Source organism: Hordeum vulgare, chromosome 7H, assembly GCF_904849725.1.
Source record: "Hordeum vulgare subsp. vulgare chromosome 7H, MorexV3_pseudomolecules_assembly, whole genome shotgun sequence".
Classification (NCBI taxonomy): Eukaryota; Viridiplantae; Streptophyta; class Magnoliopsida; order Poales; family Poaceae; genus Hordeum; species Hordeum vulgare.
Genome location: NC_058524.1, coordinates 83,301,212 through 83,312,568, shown reverse-complemented (window position 1 = coordinate 83,312,568; position 11,357 = coordinate 83,301,212). Strand labels below are relative to the sequence as shown.

At 47.3% G+C, this 11,357-nt stretch overlaps 1 protein-coding gene across 3 annotated transcripts; it reads left to right on the top strand.

Annotated features, from left to right (window-relative positions):
* The first annotated feature begins 6,579 nt into the window (after window positions 1-6,579).
* LOC123408839 (F-box protein FBW2) lies at window positions 6,580-10,258 on the top strand. Of its 3 annotated transcripts, none has more exons than XM_045101881.1 (3): window positions 6,580-6,737; window positions 7,824-8,177; window positions 9,308-10,258. In XM_045101881.1, exons 2-3 carry the CDS (start codon window positions 7,867-7,869, stop codon window positions 9,969-9,971), a joined length of 975 nt encoding a protein of 324 aa, XP_044957816.1. In that variant the 5' UTR covers window positions 6,580-6,737; window positions 7,824-7,866; the 3' UTR covers window positions 9,972-10,258. The 3 variants fall into 3 exon arrangements, with proteins under 3 accessions (XP_044957816.1, XP_044957817.1, XP_044957818.1); XM_045101882.1 differs by lacking the exon at window positions 6,580-6,737 and adding an exon at window positions 6,920-7,400; XM_045101883.1 differs by lacking the exon at window positions 6,580-6,737 and adding an exon at window positions 7,443-7,545.
* The last annotated feature ends 1,099 nt before the right edge of the window (window positions 10,259-11,357 follow it).

The following is an 11,357-nucleotide window of genomic DNA, read 5'->3' as shown; positions in this document are numbered from 1 at the left end:
TAATATCCTCATGCCCTCGCATAATGCAAGATGTCGTGAATCCACTAAGGGCCCCTTGAGGGCGGTCACCGAACCTGTACAAACAAGGTTGGGGCAATCTTCACAACTTAATTGGAGGCTATCAACAACACCATGAAGCTTCACCACAATGGAATATGGCTTTGAGGTAACCTCAAATGCTCGGGGCAATCTCCATAACCTAATTGGAGACCTCGAAGCTTGCCCGGAGCTTTACACCACAATGATTGAGCTCCAAGGCACCACCAAGCTTGTAGGACGCCAAAGCATCCACGAAGAACAATCTCTAGGGTACCAAGCACCCAAGGGTAATAAGCTTCTCAACTTTTCACTTCCACGTATCACCGTGGATAACTCAAACTGATGCAATGAATGCAATGGAAAGAACACATGAAGTGATCAAGTCCCTCACACTCAAATCCCTCCAAAACAACAAAAGCTATGGAGGAATATGAGAGGAAGAACAAGGAGCTCATAAAGAACTCCAAGATTAAGATCCAAGGGGTTACCCTCACATAGTGGACAAAGTGATTGGTGGAAATGTGGATCTAGATCTCTTCTCTCTTTTCCCTCAACAACTAGCAAGAATCATTGGAGGGATGGAGAGTTAGCAAGATCTAAGAAGGTCAACAGTGGGGGGCAAATACAATCTCAACGGATTAATAAACTATTGGGGAAGAAGAACCCCTTAAATAGTCGGAGGAAATCTGGTCATTATTCTGCCCAACGATTCAACTAAGCGGTAGTACTATGCACCTAGGCGGTACTACCGCTTGGGCGATACTACTATCATGTAGAGAGTGGTAATTACGCTTAGCCTAGTCGAGGGGAGGCAAGATACCAGAAGAATTTACTAAGCGGTAGTGAGAGCGGTAGAGGTGGGCGATAGTACCGCTGGAGCGGTACTACCGCGCCCCCATGGGTGGTACTTTCGCCCAAAAATAGAAAATGCCCCCACGATGCGAGAGAGAAAAGATAAGCAGAAGAGAGGCGAGCAAGGGAGGGTGGTAGTACTGTCAGAGTGGTACTACCGCTCTGCCCCAGTGGTACTTCCGCTTGAGAGAGAAAACCTGCCCGGAACTACCATAACTTTCCCATACGAGCTCTGAATTCAGCAAACTCAAGCTTGTTGGACTCAAGACGACAATAGCTTCGTGGTGGTGGTGGTGGTGGTGTGTCACAAATCCATCAAGCAAATCTCAAATTCTTACCCAACAGCATGCGGTGATCGGCAACCGGTGTAGTCAAAACTCTCAAAGCTTGGATAGAGCGATTGCCAGGTGGTGTCAAACACATGATGTAGATGTATGTGGAGCTGGGAAGGCTTATAATATGGTAGCAAAAAGGGTCAGCAATAATCATTTCAGAGATGCAAAGTTGAAAGGACGCTCAACGACGGTACCATGCTCGTCCTAGGCTAGACCGTATTAGATACGCGAGCCTAGAACACCAACAAAATCACGACGCTACACATAATCAAGGGAAGAGCCACTCTGATTTTTTTGGTTTTTTTTAAGAAAATCACTATAGTGGCGAGTGTCTCAAAACTCTTCCGAAGGACTAAAAACAGGACATACATGAATTTTTTTGACTATGTTTTTGGAGTGATTCGGGGCTGCGACGACCAAAAATTGCGACAAAAAATCACTATGATGGTGAGTGTCTCAAAACACCGTGGACAACCTAAAAAAAGGATAGGGAAAAAATATTTTCACCCGCTGAAATTTTGGCCTAAAGACCACTCTGAAAAGTGTGCCACACTTTTTTTTCGAAACCTACTCACGCAAGGAAACGTGAAACCGAAAACAAAGAAATCTCAAAATGACACCTAATATGTAAAGGACTCGGGTTGGTGGCGGATATGTGGTGGCATAGATGGTAATGATGACAATAATAATGGGTGATGCTATATGGCAGCGGTGATGATAGTGGTGGGTGGAAGCGAGATCGAAGATGGGGCGGCGACGGCGTGACAACTTGTGAATAGAACTTGAAAGTCTGAAGGACTAGACTCTAAGACCAGTAACTTGACACGACGATGCAACCGCAAGTTCAACAAAGCAAAATACCGAACATAAAATTGCAAAAGGCTCAGATTGGTTCGGATAGGATGAACTATCCCTATTTTTTGGATTTTTCGTGGACTATGGGTAGTAGGAACAGATGCGATCTAAACTATGAAAAATTACGAAAATCTCACCGAGCAATGTGGAAATCTCATACCACTTGATAGATGCGAAGTTGTCCCTGTCTTTCGATGAGATCGTGGCTATCGTTTTTGGTGGAGTAGACTTTGACGATCTGACTACGAACATGCGAAGATGTCGCGCCTTAGCAATCGCTAAACCAACTTCTAGAGGTTATTGACCATGCCGGAGCACGATCAACCTGACCACGAGGGTTTGTTTCCTGCACACAAACAAAGAACAGGCAAGAAACTGAAATTATAATCTGGATATTGCGAATATAAGAGGAAAGCTTTATTGATGAAAGTGGAGTTCTATGACGTCTTGGTCTGGTCGTAGAACACAAACAAAGAACGTAAAGTTGCAGCTATGACGAACTTGTAATCTTGGAAAACCCCAAGTCTAAACGGTGCCCTAAGGGAATAGAGAGGGATTTTCGTTACCCTTGGAGGAGGGGGTCCGAAAACGACCCTAAACTCGGTTTCCACACACACACGGACTCTAAAAACAACATATGTGGTAGTATTTTGAAATTACTTGGTCATGGCCCAAAAATAAGGTGATGCGACACCTATAGTAGCCCATGGACGAAATTTATGAAGTGACATCTTGTATATTTTGTCCAAGCCTTCATGCTTTCCTTATGGTGGCTTCAAAGTCCGAAAATCAACACTGGAAGCTCCCTTGTTCTTTCCCACTTGCGCACCTTCCCCTCCATGATTGATCCCGCTCCAATGGTCATCCTCCTTGTCAATGCTAGGTCCTTCATTCATAAGCAAAAACAAAAGTATCTAATTTGGGCAGCATCATATGTTCAAGAACATTAGAAGGATTTCTAAGAAATGAAAGTACCTGGTAATTCAATTGGCGTGTGCGAGCTATAGTAACTGGTCCACTAGGTATAACAGGTGTAACAATGGTATCGATGTCCTCATCAGCTATTCTTTGTTGTCTAGCCCCTTTGCCGTCTGCTGGTCTAGAAAGACCGACGACAAAGATCTTTGCTGTTCGTTGCCTCCTGATAGACGACAAAGAATGTCTTTACCGTGACTTTCAGTGCCGAAAGTTGGGTCGTCAGCCAACAGACGACAAAGGTCTTTGTCGTCCGTGACCTAGTCCTTTGTAGTCTGCTATGGCACACAACAAAAAAGCTGAGTCCTATAGTGCACGGATGGGGTCCACCCACAAGGGGTCCATGAAGAAGCGCCCTTGTCTATTCCATCATGGCTTACGTCCACACGGGACTAGCCTCACTCACGTAGATTTTGCGAAGTAGGCGATCTTCTTGCCCATACAAACTTATTGGTTCAACTCTACAACATGAAGTAGGAGGCTCCCAAGCGACACCTAACCAATCTAGGAGGCACCATCCTCCAAAAGGTAATAGTTGCGGTAGAACGATGAACTCCTTGCTCTTGTGCTTCAAAAGATAGTCTCCTCAACACTCAATCACTTTCTCACAGATTTGGCATGGGTAGGAGAGATTGATTTTGTGGAAAGCAACTTAGGGAGGCTAGTGATCAAGTTTCAAATGAATGGATTGGAATATCTTGATCTCAACACATGAGTAGGTGGCTCTCTCTCTTAGAAAAATGGATCTCGCAAGTGTGTGTGTTGTGAGTGCTTCCTCTACGAACGAGAGGAGCTGGATGGGTATATATAGGCATCCCCCAAATCCAACCATTACAACATTATTGCCCAACTCGGTGACACCGAAATGAATCTCGGTGGTACCGAGTTGCACTAAATATGGCAACTTTTGAATTCTCGGTGAGACCGATATATGAATCTCGGTGGTATCGATACGACGACCTAGGGCAGTTTCCAAATCTCGGTGGTACCGATTTCAATCTCGGAAATTCCGATTCTTGAAATAGAGAAACCAGAGAGTTGGTCAGTGACTTTCAGTGCCACCGATGTGGAACTTGGTGGTACCAAGATATTAGGCTTTGGCAAAGGATCTATCACTGGGAAAATCGGTAGGGCCGAACGGGAAACTTGGTGGCACCAATTTTGTTGTGTTGGCTTGGGACAGAGATTTTTGTGAGAGAAATGTTGAGTATTTTTGGTGGCTATCTCTAAGCATTTGAGCAACCAATTCATCATAATACCTCACCCCCTTTTAATAGTATTGGCTTTCCTATGAACTAAAAAGTGATTTCTCACAAATGTAAAATGTAGAGTCCTCTTGCTTGAAGCTTGAGTCAATCCTATTGCTTTCGTTGCATCAAGGGGTTTCTCCTCACAATCCTTTAGCCAGTGCATCTTTGAACTTTTCTGAAATATACTTGGATAAGATCATTAGTTCAATGATACATATGTTATTATTAATTAACAAAACTACCTAAGGGAGAAATTGTGCTTTCAGATACACACAAGGCATTCTCTCGTGTGAGGGAGTTGCATGACCTCATGCTCTTAGGAACAGATACTTGACATGAAGAAAGCATTAGAAATAAGCTAAGTGATACGATCATAAGCTATGTTTACGGTCGGGTCTTATCCATCACTTCATTCGCCTAATGATGTAATCCCATTATCAAATGGCAACTCATGTCTATGGTTATGAAACCTTAACCATCTTTGATCAACAAGCTAGTCTAGTAAAGGCTCACTAGGGATACCGTGTTGTCTATGTATCTGCACATGTATCTGTGTTTTCGATCAATACAATTCAAGCATGGATAATAAACGATTATCATGAACAAAGAAATATGATAATAAACAATTTATTATTGCCTCGAGAAAATATTTTCAACTGTTAGGTCTCAAGACGAGCGAAGGGCTCAAGCAGTTTCAAATTGGAAAATCATGGGAAGGGTAACAGTTTTCCCGATGAATATGACTAGTGGGACATGGTCAGAAACAAATCTAGTTAGGGAAACCATAGTTAAAATTTGAAGAAAAGGTCCATCGTGAAAGTCGTTTACATTACTTTACATTACTGTAATTTGCGAGAACCATATGCATGAAAGCATCTTGTGTTTTTGTCTCTTTCAATGGCAACCGTGAATCCTTTTTTTCAATAGAGAACATTTATTCAACTGTTCACTCGAGGATTTAGATGACAGCGCATCTAAGACCCTAATTGGATAGGAACCTTATTTCCTCGTATTGGTGTATTGCATGCGAGGAGATGGGATGTTGCCATATTTTGAATGCAAAGCACGACCGCTTGATGGCGATGGCTAAAGCAAGCACACTGTTTGAATGATGATGGGCCAAATCCTAGGTCATTGGATTGTTGGGCCACAAGTGCCCAATCATTTTCAAACCCGAAAACCGCGGGAAGGGAGCGGTAGTAGGGTGGGGGGCATGGTTGTAAACAAACCTAGTTAGGGAAGTGATGGTTGAAATTTGAAATTCTTTTATGTCAAACGTCGTTTAGAAATTTGCAATCATATTTACTTTATTTTACTATAATTTGCTAGGAGCATAGATATGTAGATATTTTCTGTTTTGTCTCCTTTGATGTTAGCATTGAATTTCACTTCTTTGTCAACACGAACATTTCTCTAATTGTTCGCATGACGAACAACTACTGAACGTGACATAACGTTGGGCCCTAAGACGAGTAAAGGTCTCGAGTGTTTTTAAATCAAAAAATCGCATCAAGGTGGACAGTTGTATTGACGAATATTACTAGCATGACATTAGGAAAACATATCTACTCCTACTTAGGAAAGTAATAGTTAAAATTTGGAGGAACAAAAACATATCTAGAAAGCCTTTATGCAAACACAAAAAGCCATAGAAACATAATAGCACTTTGATCCCACATTAATTTAGAACACATCTGTCATGTACTTTCTTTGTTTTTAAATATTTTTTTTTTGATATTTCACTACGAAATACTTTCTTTGTAAACTAATATAAGAGCAACCGAACCCGCGAGCTAAAGTTGTGGTTTAACGACACTTTCCAAAACCCAGACGTCCGCTTTATAAGACATTCTGCTGATTGCCTATTCAGTTGCACCTAGCCCTTACTTTGCAGAGGGAGTACATACGGATGCATATAGACATATTTTAAAGCATAAATTCACTCAATTTGTTTCGTATGTAGTCTATATAAAAAAATATGAAGACTTAAGAGTATTTAGAAACTGAGGGAGTATCATTGAATCTGGAATAAAAAATCTACCCCACACACACCGCAGCATCACAGATAAATCCTGCGTCAACGTCAGCAATCTCGTCAACAAAATCATGACTCGCTCGCTCGATCCATGGCCCCTTCGTTTGAGCGCATCACGTTTTAAGTTAGAACACCTGCGGTCGCGTCACGTTTTCAGCTTCAGAACCGCTCCAGCCCGGCCGCGTTTTCCATCCCCGCTGCACCGCAAAAGGCACGCGCGCGCAACAAAAGGAGAAAGACTTTCCGGTCCTCTCGCCGACCACCTCACCCCTCCACTGTTACACTCAACTCTGTCTCCCTCCCCACCCCACACCCCTCCTCCTTCCCTACCGAGACGCCCTCCACAGATCCAAGGAGCGTCGCCACCGCCACCGCCACCACCTCCGCCGCGGCCCGGTAAGCCTCCTCCCTCCCGTCCAGCCACCCCGCCGCCGCCACGAGCCGGCCCGTCACCCCCCTCCCCACGGCGTCAACGTTGTTCATTCCCCCTCCCGGCCATCCCGCGAGCGAATCCTCGCCAAGGCGGGGAGGGGCGAAAGAAAAAGACGGGTCTCTCTCCATCTTATTCTTATTCGCCTCCCTTCTCCTTTCGCGAAAGAACAAAAGAAATCATGGACGGGAAAGGCCGGCCGAGCTTTTGCGCTCTTTCTCGCGAGCGCGCGTCCAGAGGCCACCAGCGTAGGCCGGCGTAGTATATAGGTTGGCGCCGCCAGTTGCCGCGCGCCACGCTTTCTCGAATTCCTCGTTCCCTGGCGAAGGGCGCTGCTTTAGATCTGCGCGCGGCGTCCTCTCCTCGCTCCTGGCACTCGCTGGTTGGTGTGAGTGCGAGTGAGGCGATGCTTAACAAAGCTTAATTCCTTGGCTGGGCTGGCTTTTGGTTGGTGCTCGCATCTTGCTGCTGCTCTAGCAGCAGCGTTTGGTTCTTGGATGGATAGGTTTCCTGATTTGGGTCCTCGCTACCAGTGACCGGCCCGCTTTGCGCCAAGAGGGGGTGCTATTTTTAGCGCCCGCGTGCGCTGCTCTAGGCGCTCTGCCATATCTGGCCTGCTTCTTGGACTGGTAAAAGAAAGCTCATCTTTCCTCCCCTTCTCCCGGCCATCTCCCCTCGGTTCGACCTCATTTCTTCCTGTAGTTCTGTTGAAGTTGCAGCGTGCGACCTCTCTCTTCGCAGCTCAGGGGAAGCTTTGCAGTTGTGTTCGTCCTGGTGTGTTTTTTTCCCTCTGGGAATTTTATCGTCATCGCTGGGTTTTATTTTTCCTGTACCTTGGTAGCTGCTCCTTTATGGTGGTCTTGCCATATTGGCAATTTATTATCTCGAAATAAATGTTGGTTATCTGGATTTTTTTTTTCATACCATAGGAAAGCACATTCGTACTGTTAATGTGAGTCACCTCGAAATTCTGAATGTGCTGCTTCAAGCCTTCAACTATGTGAACTAAGGAGATTTTATCGGAGATTCATGTATGATTGTTCCTGAAACAGGTGGATCATACAACTTGCATGATCAGTCCTGGAAGGATCAGGGATGGAAGAGCACGGTGAGCAGAGATGTTGGGAGGACCTATTGCCAGATGCCCTGGGGCTCATCTTCCGCAACCTCTCCCTTCAGGAGATGCTCACCGTGGTTCCCCGGGTTTGCAAATCCTGGAGCCGGGTGGTCTCAGGTCCCTACTGCTGGCAGGAGATCGACATCCAGGAGTGGAGCCAGCAGCAGAACAAGCCTGACCAGCTCGCCCGCATGGTTCATACGCTCGTCACTCGCAGCGATGGCTCGTTCCGCCGCATTAGCGTGTCCGGGCTTCCAAGCGACTCGTTGTTCACCTTCATCGCAAACCAGTAAGTAGTGTCCTTCTGTCGAAATCATTTTTATGTTTGATGATGCTTTGCTCTGATAAGATTTGATAACCTAGATGGGAACGGTATATTAGTTTTATTAGTTGTGAACCATTAGCTGGTGGGAATGTGCATGTTGCTGTAGTGCTTGTTCAGATTCGACAGCATCCTTGCATAATGCAGGAAGGCTCTTGTGCAAAATATGGTTTAGGTTGCCACAAGGTATAGTGGCAGGTGAAATATCATGGCTTTGTGATTGCATTATAGGAGTTGCATCACTAAGGCGGTTAGGGAGGAGAAGGGTGAGGTCGACGGAGAGGTGGGGCGGGAAGTAAGAGAGTGGTGTCCACGGTAGACGAAAGGGCGCAGGGTGTATGTGTAGGGTTTTAGTGCATGCGGTAAGAAAATGGAAGACGGAGATCGGATGGATGACATGATCGAACGATCGAGGGCCCAAATCTCTAAGAAATGCTGCAAGGCATGAATGCTAATACGTCTATTCATTAGAGAATCATGTGCTAATGAATATAAACAATTACCTTATGTAATTGATTCCAAATTTACCTGCCTTGCTGCTGTATTTGTCTTTACACAATAAGGTCCGCTCTATTATTGCTGAATTCTCGTAAACTATTAATTCAGTTGCACAGATGCAAATGGAGTAGTATCATTCCCGTGCATCAATCCATAAATACAGGGTTATAGGTGGTGGTGTCAAGTTGCTAGCACAATAATACTCCTTGGGCTCAATGTGTTTTCTGATAGTGATGAATGCTGCGAGCATGGTGTTATATCCTGCACATGTGTGTAGTGCAGAAGAACATGTGTGCAGTGCAGAAGAACATGTTCAAAATGGTATCACCAACCATCCCCCAACTCCACAGCGCTCCCCTTCTTTCTGGCTCAATCTACTTTCTGATTATGATGAATGTTAGAAACTCAGTTCATACCCGCTGCATAGCATTTGATCGAGCAGGTTGTGACCATTTTGAAATATCTCTGTTACCTTTCAATTATGGATCCTATGAGAACAGGGATATACATCATAGTATCAATTATACTTTGTTTACCAGTGACCGTATCAATAATATTTTGTTCAACCGTACTGACCCTACAGTGTTTGCTTTTGTAAGTGCGCGATCTCTCAAGACCCTGGAGCTTCCGAGGAGCGAGATCAGCGACTGCATAGTGGAAGATGTTGCGCAAAGACTGTCCAACGTCACATTCCTGGACGTCAGCAGCTGCACCAAGATCGGCGCGCGTGCACTGGAGGCGTTCGGCAAGAACTGCAAGTCCCTCGTCGGGCTCCGGCGGGTCATGCACCCCATAGACGTCGCCGGCAAGGTGTGCCAGCACGACGAGGCCCGCGCCATCGCCGGCAGCATGCCGAAGCTCCGGCACCTGGAGATTGGGTACATGCTGATCGCGACCAACGCCGTGGTGGAGATCGCGTCCCGGTGCCACGACCTCAAGTTCCTGGACCTGCGCGGCTGCTGGGGCGTGGACGACAAGCTCCTGCAGGAGAAGTACCCCGGGCTGAAGATCCTGGGCCCCCGTGTGGACGACTGCTACGAGAACAGCTTCCTGGAGGAGTGCTCCGACGACTCGGACGACGACGATGACTCCATCTACTCATGGGAGGAGTTCATGGACGACGAGGACGACGACGACTACTTCGCCGCCGAGGCCCTGTGGCACGACGACCACGCCCTCGAGGGGCTCGAGGTCAGGTTCTATGGCGGCGGGTTCGGCGAAGGCGAAGGCTTTGCCGGCTTCGACTGGCCAGAGTCCCCATGAATCAAGCCGTCTGCCTGCATCAAATAAGTTACCGAGAGAAGTGGAGTGCCTCTGCTTGCTTGCTTGCTTGCTTGCTTGCTCCTGCTGCTATCTTTATAGCATGTTCCAACTTTGGAGCATCTTCTTCCGTGTCCATGTGCTTGTAATTGTGTCAAATTGTGTTGCTATCTCTAGCTGCTTGCAGATATTGGCCTGGATGTTGTGTGAGCTTTGTCTGGAATGTAAAAAACCTGGGGTGCCTAAAACAATAGAGCAACGAATCAAAATATGATGAACTGTTGAGAATACTTGTGCGTGCAGTAGTAATTTTTTTGCTTTGCTTGCTTCATCTTGAATGGGCTGGCTTCTCTCTGCCGGGTGCAATCCCATCGACGATGCGTGGAAAAGATGTGGCATGCTGCTGCTGCTGCTGGTGGTAGTGGTGGCAGAAGCGGTGGCGCTGCTGCTCTGGGCTCCTCTCATGTGGGTGCATGTCATGGCAACGCCCAGAGCCAACAGTGCAAGGCCAGTCGGCTTTTTGCAAGGCAGAGGAGGGCCAGAGGCGGAGGCCTCGCGCACGCTCGCTGGCTGGCTGGGCGGGCGGTGGTGGCAGATCCTAGATTTTGTCCAGAGATCTTGTGACGGAGGGTGGGAGGAGGTGTCCTGTTGTCAGTCAGATGGACTGCGCTGGGGAGTCCCCCGTCGCGTACTTGGCAAGCCACTTGTCTCTTGCAAGGCAAGGTACGCAGGCCACCTGAACGGAGCTGACCTCGCCATGCAACGCACCACGCTCTGCGGCACTGTGCGGCTTTGGCGATGCATGCGCGCGCACGCACGCCGGGTTCTGATGGACGTTCCCAATGGGATGGGAGCAGGCCATTGCCATTGGGGTGCTGCCAGAAGGATGCCAGCTCTGAGCACCAGGCACGGCACGCCTTTCGGTGCTCTTGTTAGTTGTTACTGTAGCCCTGCTTCATAGGTTTCAAAATATTTCATGGGGTATACTCTAGAGCAACTCCAACGCGCTAACCCATTTCGTCCACGCGCGTCCGTTTGGGTCGCGGCGGACAGAAATGTCGGCCCAATGCGCCAACTCAAACGGACGCACGTCCATTTTTCGTCCGCCTGCCGATTCATTTTGGACCCATTTTCGAGTCTGATTTGCGTCGGCGCCGACAGGAGACGGACGCGCACGGGGTCCGCCTACGGCTTCTTCTCGCACGCTAGTCAGTGGCACATTGATCCTCCTCTCCCACCCATATCGATATTAAACCCTCGCCCACCTCTGTCGCGTCGACGCCGCCGCCCATTTGCCTGTGCCGACACACCTCCCCCCAACGTCGCCGCCTCGCCGCCACCACCATCGTCGTCGTCGGGACTTCTCGAGGCCAACCACCTGGTCCAAGG

Excerpts from the sequence above, each read along its gene's own strand:
- LOC123408839 (XM_045101881.1), top strand. The coding sequence starts at position 7,867 with ATGGAAGAGCACGGTGAGCAGAGATGTTGGGAGGACCTATTGCCAGAT. Across the intron at positions 8,178-9,307 it reads TTCACCTTCATCGCAAACCA|TGCGCGATCTCTCAAGACCC; the intron begins GTAAGTAGTGTC and ends TGCTTTTGTAAG.